The sequence below is a fragment of the Dryobates pubescens genome, chromosome 13 (genome assembly GCF_014839835.1).
Source record: "Dryobates pubescens isolate bDryPub1 chromosome 13, bDryPub1.pri, whole genome shotgun sequence".
In the NCBI taxonomy this organism is placed as follows: domain Eukaryota; kingdom Metazoa; phylum Chordata; class Aves; order Piciformes; family Picidae; genus Dryobates; species Dryobates pubescens.
The window spans coordinates 27,916,558-27,932,686 of record NC_071624.1 but is presented as its reverse complement, the minus strand read 5'-3'; the positions used below and the strand labels follow the sequence as shown (position 1 = coordinate 27,932,686).

Sequence of the window (16,129 nt, the reverse complement as noted above, 5' to 3'; positions counted from 1 at the left end):
GGCCCAGGGGCAGGTAGGGACCAGCTCAGAACTGTGAGTCTGCTGTGGACACAGGGACCAGCTCCCTGGGTGAGCAGAGCACCCAGCCCTCCCCCAGGGTCCCAGGGAGGGTGGGAGAGGACCAGCACAAGCAGAGGCACTGCCTGTGCTGCTGCCTTCTGCAAACACCCACCTTCATCAGCTCCTCGTGTCCCTTCTCCCTGTGCCACCCCTGACTAGAGCCCTTTGCAGCCCACCATGCCAGCTACCTGCGTGGGGCTTGCTGGGCAGACACCTGTGGACAGGCACTGGGAGAAGCGATGCCCTACCGAGCCTGGAGTCAGGCATGGATCTTGATGGGGTTTGAGCCTCTCTCACCTCACACTCTTCTTGTCCCCTGGAGTGTGGGGAGGGGGCATGCTGGGAAGGTGCCATGTTTCCTACTCCTGCCTGTGAGGAGGCAGCAGCAGGGGAGAACCAGGGGCCACCCCCCCGACCCTGCTGCTGGAGCAAGACCAAGCCGTTGGGAAGAGCCCCCCCACACACCTTCCCTACTTCACCCGCAGAAGCTTCCAGTTGTGGCTGAGTCACTCCCTGTAGCTCCTTCTCTCCTTGTTTTGGATGGAAGTTTTCCATGGAAACCCACGCTGGGCCGGGCCGCGGGCTGGGATAAACAGGGCTGAATCACAAAAGGCCACTTGGCCAGGAACTGTCAGATGGCAGCAGCAACGCATGTGGCATGCGGGCAGGTGGCTGCCTGTGTTTTGGGGGGCAGTACCTTTCCCTGTGCCCTCCACCAGCCTTGCTGGCTCAACCCCACTCCCAGCCTACCCCAGATTTCCCCAGTTCCCTGTGACAAAGTCAGGAGCAGGTTGCAGGCTTCAACGAGAAGCTGGTTTGGGGGATGAACAGAGAAACCCCAGCCAGGGAGAGCCCCCTGGGACCCTTGCTTCAGCCCAGTCCTCAGCCGTGGGGCTCTGTAGGGTCATGGCTGCTAGATGTCCCTTGGGAAGAGCCATCCCATGCTCCTGGCCACATGCAAGAACAGTCTTCAAGGAACCATGAGCCAACGGGAGCGAGGCTGAGGCAGTGTCTGTGCCATGCCTGTGTCCTGCTGAGCACCGTCCCGCCTGTGGCAGGCACCGCATTCCTCCCTGGCACCGCCATGGTCTCTGCTCTGAGGAGGAGCACAGGAGCTGGATGGCCTCTGTCCCCCGATGCTGATGGCTGGCCCCACGCCCAGCAGCTTGGAAGTGCCTTCAGAAGCTGAGTCCCTATGTCAGAAATCCAAAATGTTTTTAAGGGCTCTGGAAGAAAAACTAATTCCAGGGTGTCAGCAGGAGAGACTTGGCCTTTGAAACAGTAACAGTGCAGCCAGAGCCTTCCTGAGGTCTGAGGGGCCACAGTGCTGCCCACAGGATATGGCCCCTCACCCAGAGGTGCCTGGATACTGCTATGGCCTGAACCTTGCTATGATGCTGTATCTGCTGCTCATCTGGGGCATGAAGAAGGAAGGGGGTTTGTATGGTTTTCATGGCCAGGGGCATCTTTGGCTGTGCCAAGTGCAGCTGTGGCATTACCTGGATGCTGGTGGGGTGGCCCAAAAATCCCTTTCACAGAGCTGTGTGGTGCACAGCACATCATCAGCAACAGGAAAAGCAGGAGCAAAGAGGACCAGCAGGACATGTGGCAGCATGGCAGAGATCTGGTGCCTCTTGATATCCCTGTGCCCATGGCCATGCTGCCACACCACAGTCCTGCTGGCTCCTCAGGACCTGGCAGCAGCTGTACCTGGTGGCCATGCCAGGACCTCGATGGTTGGGTGCTCCTCATGGGGCTGCTCTGGAGAGTGGGAACGCTGGCAGGAGGCCTTGCCTGGCACAGCCCCTACTTGGGTGTAGGTGGCACCCAGTGCAGGCACAGGGACACCTATGTGAGCCTAGTGCCAGGGCTGCAGGACCTGGTTTAGTGCTGTGTTGATGCTGCCACCCTAACCCTGACGGAGGCTGTCACCTCCCTATCCCGGGTGCCTCCAGCACCCACCTGCACGGGGTCAGCACCTCTCCACCCCTCCGAGGTCTCCAGGCTCGCCATGCCCCTTCCAGCCCCCCCTGCCGCCCCATCTCTGCACTTTCGGGTGCCGAGTGCCCCCTGCGGGAGGCCCTGCCCGGCCAGCACCGGTCGCCGCCAGCTGCCGAGGGCCCGGTGCCCGGTGCCGGGGCAGGCCGGGCCGCTCTGACTTCGCCGCTCAGGAATCTCCTGGCCGCGCCGGGCGGGTTGTGCAACCTGCGCCCGCCCCCGGTCCCCCGCCCTGTCCCGTCCTGTCGGGCCACGCTCAGTCCCCGCCACGCCAGCCCGGCCGTCGGGCCGCGCTCCGCTCCCGGGAAGGGCCCTCTGACAACCCCCCCCCGGCGCCGCGCACACCGGTGGCTGCGGGGGAACGGGGGACTGGGGATGAAGACGGGATGGGGCGGACGGGACGGCGGCTGCCAACGCGCTCCGGGAGCCGCTTACGGATGCGGCGGGACAAGCCCCGGTGGGGGCAGCCCCCGGGCCCCCGCCCCGGGAGGGCAGGTGAGGGGCTGCGGAGCGGGGAAGGGTCGTCGTCATTCGCAGTGCCCCAGGAGGAGCCGCTCGGCGCCCGCCCCCCCGAACAGTAAGAGTTGATGTGCGGCGAGCTGCATCCTGCATGTGAGCTCCTACTGCCCCGGGAGGCGGGTCGCCTCCGACGGGACCCCCTTACGCCGCCTTCAGTATCCCCGGGGAGAGGATAGGGGGCGGGGGAGTCGGTGCTGCCCGCGGTGCGAGTGCGCCGGGCCCGGCGACCATGGCTGTAGACTGTTACCCCCCCAGCAGCACAGTAACAATCTAAAGCCACGGTCGCCCGGGCGGCGTCAGAGGTGGGGGGGTGAGGGAGGGGGAAGAGACGGGCAACCGGTGCCTTGGCGACGGCGAGGAGGCGGCCCCGCCACCGCAGCGAGCGCGCCCGACTCCCACCCGCGGCGTGGGGAGCGGGGGGGGGGGGGTCCCGATGCTGGGAGGAGGGGAGAGTGTCGGTAGCATCCTCCCCCTCCCTCCCTCCCCTCCCCGCCCTCCCACGCGTGTCCGCCCCGCCTGGGAGACCCTCCCCGCCCCCACCCCCCTACCTGGGCTGCAGCGGGAAGGGGGGTGTCCGCCGTGGGGGGTGTCTGCGGGGGGGGAAAGAGAGAGCGGGGTCAGGTGGGTACTGGGACAGGACCCCCCTTCCCACTACGCCGCGTCGTGCGTGTGCGTATCCCCACGGCGGGAAGCGCTCCCCGACGGCTCAGCACCACGGACAGCTGCCCCCCCCCCACCCCTCGGCGCTGCGGCGGGCCGGTGGCGGGGCCGGTGGCGGGGCCGGTGGCGGGGCCGGTGGCGGTGGGTCATGCTTCAGTAGCCATGACTGTAGACTGTTACTGTCCTGTCCGTACGCAGCAGTAAGCAGTCTAGAGCCAAGGTGCCGACGCGCTGACTCGGGCTCTCCTCGACGGGCTCTCCGCGCTCTTCCAACGCCACCCCCCGTGTGGGTGGGCAGCACCGGGATGAAAGCGATAGACCTGCCCCCCCCGCCTCGGGCTGCGGGGCTGGCAGCACCGGGGTGCAAAGGAACACACGCGGTGGGGCGGGGGTGTGCTGGGCACGGCGGCACGGAGGGATGGGGCTGCGGAGGGGTCCCGTCGGGGGATGGATGCGGAGAGGCTGGGAGCGGGGCGCAGCCGGTGCCACCGCAGCGGGACACACGCACACGGATGCGCTTTCCCGCCTCTTCATACCCCCCCACACCTCCCCACCAAAACCGCCGCAGGTGCGGGCGGGCGGCGGGGCCCCGCCGTGCTCTTCCCCCCACCTCCCCGGGGCGGCTCCTCTCCCAGCGCCCGCCCCCGCGCACCGCCCCTGCCGGCGCCGCGCCCCGGCCCCGCCGCCCCCGCCGCCCCCCGCAGCCCAGCCCCGCACGTGGGGCTGCGCCAGGCGGCACATTGCCGCCCCCGCCCGCCGCAGAGCTCCCCGTTCTCTCCGACCCGGTCCCCCGCTCTGTCCGGCACCCCCCGCTCCCCCCCACAAACACTCCGGGGCAGGCAGGTGCAGCGGCCGGTGCGGCGGGGGCTTCCCTGCCCCCTCCCGCCCCCGCACCGGGCCCCGTCCCTGCTTACCTGGGGGCCAGCCCTGCCGGTGTCTTACCTCCTGCGGGCCTCGGAGCTTTCCCCGGCCGGGCCCGGCGCCTGGCGGCTCCTGGCGGGGACCGGTGCCGGTGCCGGTGCTGCGCTGTCCGCAGAGCGCGGGGCTTTTATAGGATCGGGCTCGTAGTAACGGGGATCTCGGCTCATTCATAGAAAAGCATCAACCTACACAATGACGTGAGCGCTACGTCAGCGAGGAAATTTAGGGAACGGGAAGACGCTACTATTTATATCGGCGCGGGGGGAGGACAGCGGCCCGGAGCCGGGCAGGGGGTCCGAGCTGTACTGGGACCCCGACCCCCCTGCGGCTCCCCCTTCACCATTTCCCCCCGGTCCGCGGCTCTTCGAGATCCAGCACCCAGCAACCCGAATCCTTCCTGCACCTGCCCTCAGACCCAGGGGCCGCACACCCATCGAGACACAAGTAGAAGACGGTCCCGGGACCCCGAGGGCTGCGGTGTGGGGTCACCCCCTGCCCCAGCCCCGAGGTATCCGCTCAGGGCACCCACAGCAGTCCGGAACACCCATCCTCTTACCACCCCCCCACATCCCGACCGCACCTATGGGTTAGAGCATGGCCCCATCTCGGCCTGGTGGCATCACTATAGGGGCTGGCGATGTGGGGCTGCCCGAGCTCCCTGTCCTCCATCACGGGAAGGGGCTGCACAAGGCCCCAGGTGTGCCCACACAGGGGCTCCAGCCAGCTGGTAAGCTAGCACCCCCTGCCCACCTGCACATCCCAGTGTTCAGGGCAGCACCTCCCACCTGCCCCCCAGTAAGAACCCACATCCCTCTGGTGCCCGTCCTAAGCCCTGCAGGAGGATGGGACAGTACAATGTGGTTGGGGGGGGTGGGGTGTGGGTGTGACTTTAGACTACGGAGGGGGGGGACACCCCACTGCGTCACCCTGCTGCCCTGACCCAAGGGGCTGTGTACCCCCCAAAATCCGTCAGTGTCCCAGAGCCAAACAGGTTGTGACTTTGTGGCTGAATTGATTTTGCTCACCATCCACATCCCAAGTGCCAGCTCTCCCCCGCCCCCCCCCTCCCCCCCCGGGCCTTCAGGAGTCCCGGGGGACTTGGGGAAAGGAGGGGGGTGAGGAAATCCTTTCCCCTCTTACACCCCCAACCGTTCCCCCCCTGCCCGATTCCTGCTGGAGCCTTCTGACCTCACTCTGCTCTGGCGAAGCATCATACTGGTCGCCACAGCAACAGCGGCGTTGTCATTGACAGCAGCATCCGCCGCTGCTGCAAGGCCACACGCTGCTGTGGGGGTCCAGGCCACAAACACCACTACCTCCCCCCCGCCTTCCCCTGACCCTTCCTCATTTGTCACTTGCACCCCGAAATAGCTACAGAACGGTTGAGAGCATGAAGCCCCCTAAAAAAAACTTCTCCTTCCCAATCAACCGCCCCTTAGGGTGCTGCCAACCCCAAAAAAACTCTTCCCGGGGACATGGGGGTGTCTCCTCCCTCTCTTTTCTCCTACACCCCCCGTAGAACCGGTGCCCGCCCTGTCGGGGCTTCTCCGGTTTGGGAAGGGGCGGCGGGTGTTGTGGGGGGGTCGCTGCCGCAGCGCTCCCCGCCGCAACCGTGACTCAGCCCCGGGATTAGTCAGCAACCGGGGCCGGCCCACCCGCAACTGGCTGCGCAGCTCCGCCGCCGCCTCCTCCGGGGCCGCCCCCCGCACCTCCTCCCGTCGCCCCTGTCCCCCGTCGCACACCGGGGGTGCGCGTCGGGGGACCGGGGCGAAGCGAGGAGGGGAAAAGCGGGCCCCGAGGGGACAGTGGAGGCGAAGGGGGGGGCCGGGAGAAGGGGTGGGGGGGTGGTGGGGGGGTGGTCGCATCTCGGAGCGTGGCCCGTTGCTGCCATCTCGTGGGCTTTCCACGAGCGACGGCAGCCGTCTCTCCCTGGTGGTGGGGGTGGTGGGAAGGCGCTGTCAGTACTCGAGGAAGGGATCCCATCCACCTGCAAAGCATCATACCAACAGGGGATGGGGTCTTCAGCTGTGTGAGTAGTCACCCCGCAGGGAAAGGGTCCCATTGTCCATCAAGCATCATCCAACAAGGAAAGGGTCCCACCACTCCATCAAGCACCATCACACAAGGAAAGGGTCCCACCACTCCTTCAAGCATCATCCAACAAGGAAAGGGTCCCACCACTCCATCAAGCATCATCTCACAGGAAAGGGTCCCACCACTCCATCAAGCACCATCACACAAGGAAAGGGTCCCACCACTCCATTAAGCATCATCCAACAAGGAAAGGGTCCCACCACTCCATCAAGCATCATCTCACAAGGAAAGGGTCCCACCACTCCATCAAGCACCATCACACAAGGAAAGGGTCCCACCACTCCATCAAGCATCATCACACAAGGAAAGGGTCCCACCACTCCATCAAGCATCATCCAACAAGGAAAGGGTCCCACCACTCCATCAAGCACCATCACACAAGGAAAGGGTCCCACCACTCCATTAAGCATCATCCAACAAGGAAAGGGTCCCACCACTCCATCAAGCACCATCACACAAGGAAAGGGTCCCACCACTCCATTAAGCATCATCACACAAGGAAAGGGTCCCACCACTCCATCAAGCATCATCCAACAAGGAAAGGGTCCCACCACTCCATCAAGCACCATCACACAAGGAAAGGGTCCCACCACTCCATCAAGCATCATCACACAAGGAAAGGGTCCCACCACTCCATCAAGCATCATCCAACAAGGAAAGGGTCCCACCACTCCATCAAGCACCATCACACAAGGAAAGGGTCCCACCACTCCATTAAGCATCATCCAACAAGGAAAGGGTCCCACCACTCCATCAAGCATCATCCAACAAGGAAAGGGTCCCACCACTCCATCAAGCATCATCCAACAAGGAAAGGGTCCCACCACTCCATCAAGCACCATCACACAAGGAAAGGGTCCCACCACTCCATCAAGCATCATCTCACAAGGAAAGGGTCCCACCACTCCATCAAGCATCATCACACAAGGAAAGGGTCCCACCACTCCATCAAGCATCATCACACAAGGAAAGGGTCCCACCACTCCATCAAGCACTATCACACAAGGAAAGGGTCCCACCACTCCATCAAGCACTATCACACAAGGAAAGGGTCCCACCACTCCATCAAGCATCATCACACAAGGAAAGGGTCCCACCACTCCATCAAGCACTATCACACAAGGAAAGGGTCCCACCACTCCATCAAGCATCATCACACAAGGGTCCCACCACTCCATCAAGCACTATCACACAAGGAAAGGGTCCCACCACTCCATCAAGCACCATCTCACAAGGAAAGGGTCCCACCACTCCATCAAGCATCATCACACAAGGAAAGGGTCCCACCACTCCATCAAGCACCATCTCACAAGGAAAGGGTCCCACCACTCCATCAAGCATCATCACACAAGGAAAGGGTCCCACCACTCCATCAAGCACCATCACACAAGGAAAGGGTCCCACCACTCCATCAAGCATCATCACACAAGGAAAGGGTCCCACCACTCCATCAAGCACTATCACACAAGGAAAGGGTCCCACCACTCCATCAAGCATCATCACACAAGGAAAGGGTCCCACCACTCCATCAAGCACCATCTCACAAGGAAAGGGTCCCACCACTCCATCAAGCACCATCACACAAGGAAAGGGTCCCACCACTCCATCAAGCATCATCTCACAAGGAAAGGGTCCCACCACTCCATCAAGCACCATCACACAAGGAAAGGGTCCCACCACTCCATCAAGCATCATCTCACAAGGAAAGGGTCCCACCACTCCATCAAGCACCATCACACAAGGAAAGGGTCCCACCACTCCATCAAGCATCATCTCACAAGGAAAGGGTCCCACCACTCCATCAAGCACCATCTCACAAGGAAAGGGTCCCACCACTCCATCAAGCATCATCTCACAAGCTCTCATTGCTCTGCAAACCACCTTGCAGGGGTGGCAGGTTTGAGAACCGCCCAACAGAAAGAGGTCCCGTTGCCCCACGAAGTATCATCCCACAGACAAGCTGTCTCATTCCCTCTACCCCCCTCCCCAAATATCCCACTGTTCCTCACCCAGCTTGAGCATTGTCCTCCAAAAAAGAGGCCCTACTGCCCCGTGAAGCATCACTCATAAGGGAAAGAGTCCCATTGTCTCACCAAGCACCACCCCACCAGGGATGGGATCTTCATCTGCCCGAGGGGTCAGCCTGCAGGGAAGGGACCCCATCATGCCATCAGGCATCCTCCCACAAGAAAGGGAATCCCACTGTCACAGGAAGCATCACCTTGCAGGGACAGGTGCCCTCCAGCTGACAGGGACATCATGAGTGTCAACAAGGGGAATTGCAAAGCCCTGTCCTTGAGGAGGAACAGCCCCAGGGACCCCCTGGCCAGTGGTCTGGTTCTGGTGGACATCAAATTGACCAGAAGCCAGCAAAGTGCCCTTGGGACAAAGGAGGTTAATGGTGTCCTGGGGTGCATTAGGAGAAGCATTGGCAGCAAGGTGAGGAAGTGACAGGTCCAGTGCTGGACCCTCCACTACAAGTGAGATGTGGACATACTGGAGAGAGGCTGGTGAAGGACCACTAAGAAGATTAAAGTGTCTCTCCTATGAGAAGAGGATGAGAGCTGAGACTGCTCAGTGTGGAGGAGAGAAGGCTCCAGGGACCTCATCAGTGTAGGGACCCTGTAGGTACCCATCATAGATACATTGAGCAGAGAAGATGGAACCAGGCTCAGTGGTGCCCAGTGCCAGGCCCAAGGACAGTGGACAGAGACTGAACCTTAGGGCTTCTGTCTGGCCTTTGGGAAACACTTTTTCACTGTGAGGAAAACATTGGAACAGGCTACCCAGGGAAGTGGTGGAGTCACTACCCTTGGAGATACCCAAAAACCCTCTGGGCAACCAGCTCTGGGTGATCCTGCTTGAACAGGTGACCAGCTGAGGTCCCTCCCAACGTCAGCTGCTGTGTGATTTGTTTGTTGTGCACCTGAACACCACCCCCTAGGAAGAAGGGCTCTCACTGACTGATCAAACATTGCTTTGTGGGGAATGGTCCCCTCAACCATCTGAGCATCTCTCTGTAAGGAAGGGGCACCACTCACCTGAGCATCACCCTGAAATGAAGAGATCTCCTCACTCACCCCAGAATCAGCCCACAAGGATAGGGTCTCACTACCCCACCAAACATTGCCCCATGGGTGAGGGTCTCCTCGTTCATCTGTGCATCATCCCAAGGGAAGGGGTCCCCTCACTCACCTCAGCACCACCCTGCAATCAAGGGGTCCCCTTGCCCACTCCAGTGTTGCCTGGCAGCTGGTGCAGCAGCCATGGGCTGGTGGGGAAGCTGTGTCATACTGGGAGGCTTCACCTTTCCCACCACCCCACGGGTGTCCCATCGTGTTTGAGGGACACAGGGCACTCCAGAAATACTCAGCAAGGTCCTGCGGCCACCCCCAACACCACTTTGCAGCAGGCAGGACTCAGCAGTGGCATTCCCACGGCCCAGCCTGGCTCCAGGAGCAGGGCAGGAGATGGACACCACCGCTCTGCACCCAGCACGGAGCAGCTCAGCGCTGTCCTGAGTTTCACTGGCTTAGCCCAGCACAGGCAGAGGGGACACAGGTCCCCACGCAAGCAGAGGGGCTGCAGCGGTGGGGCGCGGGGGGCTGCCGTACCCCAGCACCGCCGGGAAGATGAAGTGCGAGCTGCCAGCGGGGGCTGCAGGCTGCCGGCGGTGCCGGATGCAGCCCGGCTGGCCAACGCTCCGTAATGGAAGACATGTGTGTGGGCTTTGGGGAGAGGCTGCGCTGGGAAACAGGGCCCTGCCGAGACCGGGGGGCTGTATCCTGTCCAAAAGCCCAGGTCCCACATGAAGCCAGGCATGCGAATGCGATCCAAACCACAGCTGGATTTGAACCGAATCTCCCAGCATCTGGGCTAATTTGCTGCAACTTTGATTGATCGTGGGGAGGGGGCACGGGCGGGAGACGCTCCAGCTCAGACCTCCCAACAGAGCCAATGACTTAACCAGAGCCGGTTCCAATCTGCCCAGCACATTGAGGCCAAAATGTCCCCTTCCCCACATGCTCCAGTTCACCGTGTGGCTGTCCCCACGTCTAGCAGGTCCCGTGGGGAGTCCGGGGCAGGTTTGGGGACTTTCTGGGTGCAGGGTGCTGGCTCAGGCTGTCTGGGGCCCCTCCACGAGGCAGAGCAGGGCTCACCCAGGGTCACTTCAGAAGGCAGAGTAAGGTAGGACAGGGGGATATTAGCGGGTCCCACGCCCCCTCTCCACCTGCCCCAAAGCCCCGCAGGCACGGATTTTGTGCTGGGAGAGGCCGAGAATGGGAGAGGAGCTGCAAAAAAAAAAAGGGGGGGTGGGGAAAGGTGAAGTTTTTTCCATTCCCACCCCTCGGTCGCTGCCCCGAGGGTTCGGCGTCACTCAGCAGGTAGCTGGGGCAGCCCAGGGTCCCGGGCGGCCCCGGGGGGAGCAGCTGTCCGGGAGCCGCTCGCTGCCGTGATTTATACACCTCGGTCCCATAAATTACCGGGACGGAGCCCGCGGGAGCCATCGCTCACAGCGACGGCCAGAGCTCGCTGCCAGAACCTGAAACACTTCCAGCCGTTAATTGAAGAGGGGGGAAAAAAGAAAGAAAAGGAAAAAAAAAAAGGAGAGGAGGGGGGTGTGGAAATTAGTGCCCGGGGAGTTGGGATTAAACCACGGCTCGGTAACGAGGGTCGCCCACGTCCCGCTCCCAGGATCCCGATGCTTCCTGTGGGCACAGGATGGGGAGCGGGGAGGGGGATTTCTAAGCCGCTGCCTGGGATGTGCCCACTGCAGGGTCCCCACGGGCAGTGCCACCCCTCCCACGCCGGTCCCCTGTGGTGAACTGAGGCACCCTGGATCCGACGGGAATCTGCGGATGAGTTCCATCCGACAGATGCTGAGCCGGGAGGGTCACGGCTCCCGCCACCACGCTCCCTCCCTGCCTGTACCCATCCTCTTTTTCCCAGTTCAGGACAAACCTGGTCGCTGGAGCTGGTAACTGGGAACTGCGGGGATCCCGGCCAGTGTCCCCAGTCCCCGGACATCCCACAGCAGCTCCCACTCACCCAAGGTTATGGGCTGAAACCCTCAAAGCATCCGAGGTGGCCCCAGCCAACACTCGAGGTCCCTTGCCCAGATCAGAGGGTGCCAACGGGACGCCCCCCCCAGGATTAGTGGCCAGCCCAGGGGTGCCCATCACGATGCTTCGCTGTACTCGGAGTTGTGCAAGAGCCTGTGGCCGTGAGAAAAGGAGAAGCGAAAGTGCGAAGCGAGAAGCGGCTTCCCCCGCCCCAAGGGGGGGACTCCAGGCTGTACCCCCTGCCCCAGCCCAGCAGCCTTTTCAGGGGAGGCTGCATGGCTGAAGCGAGAGGAAACGTGGCTCTGCCTCCCCTCTTCTCGTCCCAAACCACCGCAAGCCCACCCCGAGCCGCTGCTGCACATCTGGGCACCAGGGCTGCAACCCCCCCCTCTCCCGCCCCTGCCTCTGCTTGCTGCCCTCCCCCTCACCAGCAAATTAAGCCCTGCTGCCTCCCCAGCCAAAAAAACCCCCCAAACCGTCCCCCAAACCCCATGTCTTCCCCACATCACCTTGCCCCCCCCCGCTTAAAACAGCACCCAATTGGTTCTAACCCCTCCACCCATATTAGCACCCATCCCTCAGGTAGGGCAGCAGTGATACCCCCTTCACACGCCCCCCGTACCCCTTCCCGTCCCTCCTCCCCCGCGCACCTGCGCTGGGTGGAGCTGCCTCCGGTAATCGGCTGGGGTGGAGCGCACCGGGAGCCACTAGATGGCGCCCTGCGAACGGTACCGACCGGGGGTGGGGGACACAGAGGGACAGCAAGCCTTTGCCCGGAGGTACGGAGTGGGGGTGTCGGGAGCTCCAGAAGGCCCCACCTCGGTATCACTGGGCAGAAGCTGATGTCCCAGAGATGAAGACCCCCGAGGGGACAGGACGGGAAGAGAACGGGATCAGGGCTTGTGGGGAGGGGGAAAGCAGGCTCCGAGGAGGAGGAGACCGGGCATGGGGAGGGAGGGGAGAGGAGAAGGGAGGGAGTGGGGGGGCCCGGCTTGTCGGTGCCCCGCCCGGGGATGGGAGGAGGAAAACCTCCCGCCGTCCCTTTAACAGCCAGCGGCGCTGCTCGGAGTTCAGGCCGGGGTCAGGGGGAGTTCGCAGCCCGGGTTTCACCTCCGAGCTGGCGGCGTTGGGAACCCCGAGGAACTGCTCCTGCTTCTTCCACCACCATCTCCTCTTCTTCCTCCTCCTCTTCCTCCTCCTCCCGTTCCGTAGGACCGGCCGGGAGCTCGGGGTATGGAGGAACAGCAGCAACAGAGGAGGAGGAGGGTGGAGGGGAACAGCAACCGGCGGCGGCCCCCCCGGGGCTGAGCCATGAGAGTTCACCGAGACCTCGGCTGGTTGGCGGAGGCCACCGGGCGCCCAGGTAAAGGAGAGGGGGGGGGAGGGGTTACATACACACCTCGAAAGAGATAAAAATAGGGAAAACTCCCAAAAGCGGCTCGGCGGGCTCTTGGCTTTACCCACCTGGGCGGGGGGGAGACACCGGTACCGGAGCGGAGGCGGATAGGGAGGGGAGGTCCTGCTCCCCCCACACACCCCACCCCAGCCGTCCCCCCGATCACCTCGCGGGGAGGGCGGAGAGGAAACGGGGGCGGGGGGCACCCGGGAGGGCCCGACCGTCCGCCTCCCGGGACCGGGGCACATAAGAAACGGAGAAGCGCAGCGGGGAGCCGGGGGCAGCGGCGCTGCGCAGGTAACCAGCGGGGGACGGCCCCGGGGGGACGGGCGCGTGTGGGGCACCGACCCGGTTACCCTCCCCACGTCTTTTCCTCCGGCAGGTGGGCGCGGGGGTGCCGGGGCGCTGGCGGGGCCGGGGCGCGGCGCTGGCGGCGGCGGCGGGTGATGTCACATTCTCCGAAAGCCTCCGGGGGTTTTCACCCCCCTCCCGCCCCCCCTGGCCCGCCAAGAAGCAAGCCCCCATATAAGCGGTGGCACCGGCCAGGCGGTCCTGCAAAGCGAGCAGGACGTGGTGGTGTGCGGGGCTGGGGGCTGAGCCCTGACGCCCCCACCCCACACACCCACCGCACGCGTGGGCTGAGCTGCCCCGACGTGCGGGTCGAGCCCCCTCCCTAAGCGCGGGCCGAGCGGCCGGGGCCAGTTGCAGCACTGACGGGGCCGGTGTGTTGCAGGGCGGCGGGCGAGGAGCGGGATGCTGGACGCCATGGAGGTGCCGAGCCACTCGCGGCAGCTGCTGCTGCAGCTGAACACGCAGCGCACCAAGGGCTTCCTGTGCGACGTGATCATCGTGGTGCAGAACGCGCTCTTCCGCGCACACAAGAACATCCTGGCGGCCAGCAGCGCCTACCTCAAGTCGCTGGTGGTGCACGACAACCTGCTCAACCTGGACCACGAGATGGTCAGCCCCGGCATCTTCCGCCTCATCCTCGACTTCATCTACACCGGCCGCCTGGGCGAGTGCGAGCCGGGCGGGGAGCAGAGCCTGGGCGCCGTGCTGGCCGCCGCCAGCTACCTCCAGATCCCCGGCTTGGTGGCCCTCTGCAAGAAGAAGCTGAAACGCAGTGGCAAGTACTGCCACCTGCGTGGGGGCTACGCATCCTACAAGCTGGGCCGGGGGCTGCGTGCTGCCACGCCGGTCATCCAGGCCTGCTACTCGGGGACGCCGCGGCCTGTGGACCTGCCGCCCGTGGAGCCGGCGGCACCACTGAACACGCAGTGCGGGGAGCTGTACGCTTCAGCCACCCAGGGCACCCCGCTGCACCCCCATGGACTGTGCCCGCCTGAGCGCCACTGCTCACCGCCTTGTGGCCTTGACCTCTCTAAGAAGAGCCCCACTGGCCCCTCCACCCAGCTCCTACCCACTGACCGCCTCTTGCCCGGGGAGCCCCGTGAGCCCTCTCTGCCCCCACGGCATGACAGCCCCCCAGTCAGTGCCGGACTCTTGGCCAGCCACGCTGCTGCCTACAAGGACTCCCCACCGGGTGGCGAGCCAGGGGGGCACCCCCATGTCCCTGACCCCTTCCGCAGCACTCCGCCTTGCACTGAGCCCCCGCTGCCCCGTGCTGATGGGCGTGAGCTGATGTACCGCTGGATGAAGCATGAGCCTCTGGGCCCCTACCTGGATGAGGGAGATCCGGAGAAGGAGCTGGAGCGGGAAGAAAAGGCCGAGTCACCGCCTGCAGCACCACAGCCCCGCTACCCCAGCGTGGAGAGCAATGACCTGGAGCCTGATAACAGCACGAGTGAGGAAACAGGCAGCAGCGAGGGTCCCTCACCTGGTGACGCGCTGGACCGCTACTGCAACCACCTGGGCTATGAGCCGGAGAGCCTAGGCGACAACCTGTATGTCTGCATTCCTTGTGGCAAGGGCTTCCCCAGCTCCGAGCAGCTCAATGCCCATGTGGAGGCCCACAACGAAGAGGAGCTCTATCACAAGGCAGCGGCCGAGCAGGCCGTGCCCTTCCTGGACAAGGGTGGCCCTGGGCTGGGTGACATCCTGCGGCCCTACCGCTGCTCATCTTGCGATAAGTCCTACAAGGACCCGGCCACACTCCGGCAGCATGAGAAGACGCACTGGCTGACGCGCCCCTACCCCTGCACCATCTGCGGCAAGAAGTTCACGCAGCGCGGCACCATGACCCGCCACATGCGCAGCCACCTCGGCCTCAAGCCCTTCGCCTGCGACGCCTGCGGGATGCGCTTCACCCGCCAGTACCGCCTGACTGAGCACATGCGCATCCACTCGGGCGAGAAGCCCTATGAGTGCCAGGTGTGTGGTGGGAAGTTCGCCCAGCAGCGCAACCTCATCAGCCACATGAAGATGCACGCGGCCGGCCCCGACGGCAAAGCCAAGCTGGACTTCCCTGACAGCGTCTACGCCATGGCCCGGCTCACCGCCGACCAGCTGGGGCTCAAGCAGGAGAAGGCGGCCGAGCTGCTCTCCCACACCTCACACTTCCTCAGCGACCCCAAGGCCATGGAGAGCCTCTACCCGCTGGCCAAGTTCACGGCTGAGCACCTGGGGCTGAGCCAGGACAAAGCGGCCGAGGTGCTGGCGCAGGCTCCACACCTTCATGCTGAGGCTGCCCGGACCATAGAGCGATACTCGCCCCCCTAGCGCCGGCCTGGCCGGGGGGTGAGGAGGGCCACCGGGCTCCCCTCGCTGCCCCGCGTAGAGCTGGGGGTGGCGAGAGACGGTGGGTGCTCATCCCCCGGCGCTGCCGATGGCTCTGGAGAACTCACTCGTAGCAGAAGGTCCCATGAGAGCTGCCCCGGGACGGCTCGACGGCACGTCCTGGGACGAGCACCCCAGCCTGCCTGGGAGAAGCCTCTGATTCAGGGACTGACCTTGTAGCGTGGCCCCGCCTTGCCGTGGGGGGCTGCTGGGCCCCCGGCACCGGGGCGGGAGCGAAACACAGGCTGGGAGGCCGGGCTGTGCCCCGGGGCTTTGGAGGACGTGAGCCTGCTCCTTACCTCAGGGCCAGCCCAGCACTGGCCCCTGGACGAGGGGACGCCCTTGGCAGCTGCTCGTGTTGCCCCGGCCCCACGGTGAGCTCTGCCGCGATGGGACCTGGACTGTGCCACCTTGACTGCCGCAGGGCCGTGAGTAGTTTGTCCCTCGCGGCCGGAGCAGCTGTCCTGGCCGGGAGCAGCGAGCGTGGCCATGCTGGAGCTGGGGGGGTTTGTGCTGACCAAACCCTCCCAGGGCCACACTGGGAGCTCGGGGACAGACTGACGGAGGGGGTCGGTGGGAGCGGGTGGTAGGCTGGTGGTCAGGTCCGTGCCGGTGGGGGCTGGGGAATCGCGATGCTCCTCACCCCGGAGCAAGCACTGAACTCTCGGCCTGAACTCCGCAG

At 64.1% G+C, this 16,129-nt stretch overlaps 2 protein-coding genes across 2 annotated transcripts; one reads left to right on the top strand and one right to left on the bottom strand.

Annotated features, from left to right (window-relative positions):
• Positions 1 to 29: 29 nt before the first annotated feature.
• On the bottom strand, positions 30 to 4,367 carry LOC128897674 (uncharacterized). The gene is made up of 3 exons (XM_054166587.1): positions 4,180 to 4,367; positions 3,126 to 3,167; positions 30 to 1,253 (listed from the first exon to the last, which is right to left on the bottom strand). The coding sequence occupies exons 1-3, from the start codon at positions 4,323 to 4,325 to the stop codon at positions 1,031 to 1,033; spliced, it is 411 nt and encodes a 136-aa protein (XP_054022562.1). The 5' UTR covers positions 4,326 to 4,367; the 3' UTR covers positions 30 to 1,030.
• Positions 2,420 to 16,019, top strand: HIC1 (HIC ZBTB transcriptional repressor 1). Its single transcript, XM_054166586.1, has 3 exons — positions 2,420 to 2,553; positions 12,528 to 12,678; positions 13,445 to 16,019. The coding sequence occupies exons 2-3, from the start codon at positions 12,627 to 12,629 to the stop codon at positions 15,388 to 15,390; spliced, it is 1,998 nt and encodes a 665-aa protein (XP_054022561.1). The 5' UTR covers positions 2,420 to 2,553; positions 12,528 to 12,626; the 3' UTR covers positions 15,391 to 16,019.
• The last annotated feature ends 110 nt before the right edge of the window (positions 16,020 to 16,129 follow it).

Coding starts and splice junctions, on each gene's coding strand:
- LOC128897674 (XM_054166587.1), bottom strand. CDS start 4,325: ATGAGCCGAGATCCCCGTTACTACGAGCCCGATCCTATAAAAGCCCCG. Junction 3,168..4,179: donor AGCTCCGAGGCCCGCAGGAG/GTAAGACACCGG, acceptor CCCCCCCCGCAG/ACACCCCCCACGGCGGACAC. Junction 1,254..3,125: donor CCCTTCCCGCTGCAGCCCAG/GTAGGGGGGTGG, acceptor TTTCTGACATAG/GGACTCAGCTTCTGAAGGCA.
- HIC1 (XM_054166586.1), top strand. CDS start 12,627: ATGAGAGTTCACCGAGACCTCGGCTGGTTGGCGGAGGCCACCGGGCGC. Junction 12,679..13,444: donor GGAGGCCACCGGGCGCCCAG/GTAAAGGAGAGG, acceptor GGTGTGTTGCAG/GGCGGCGGGCGAGGAGCGGG.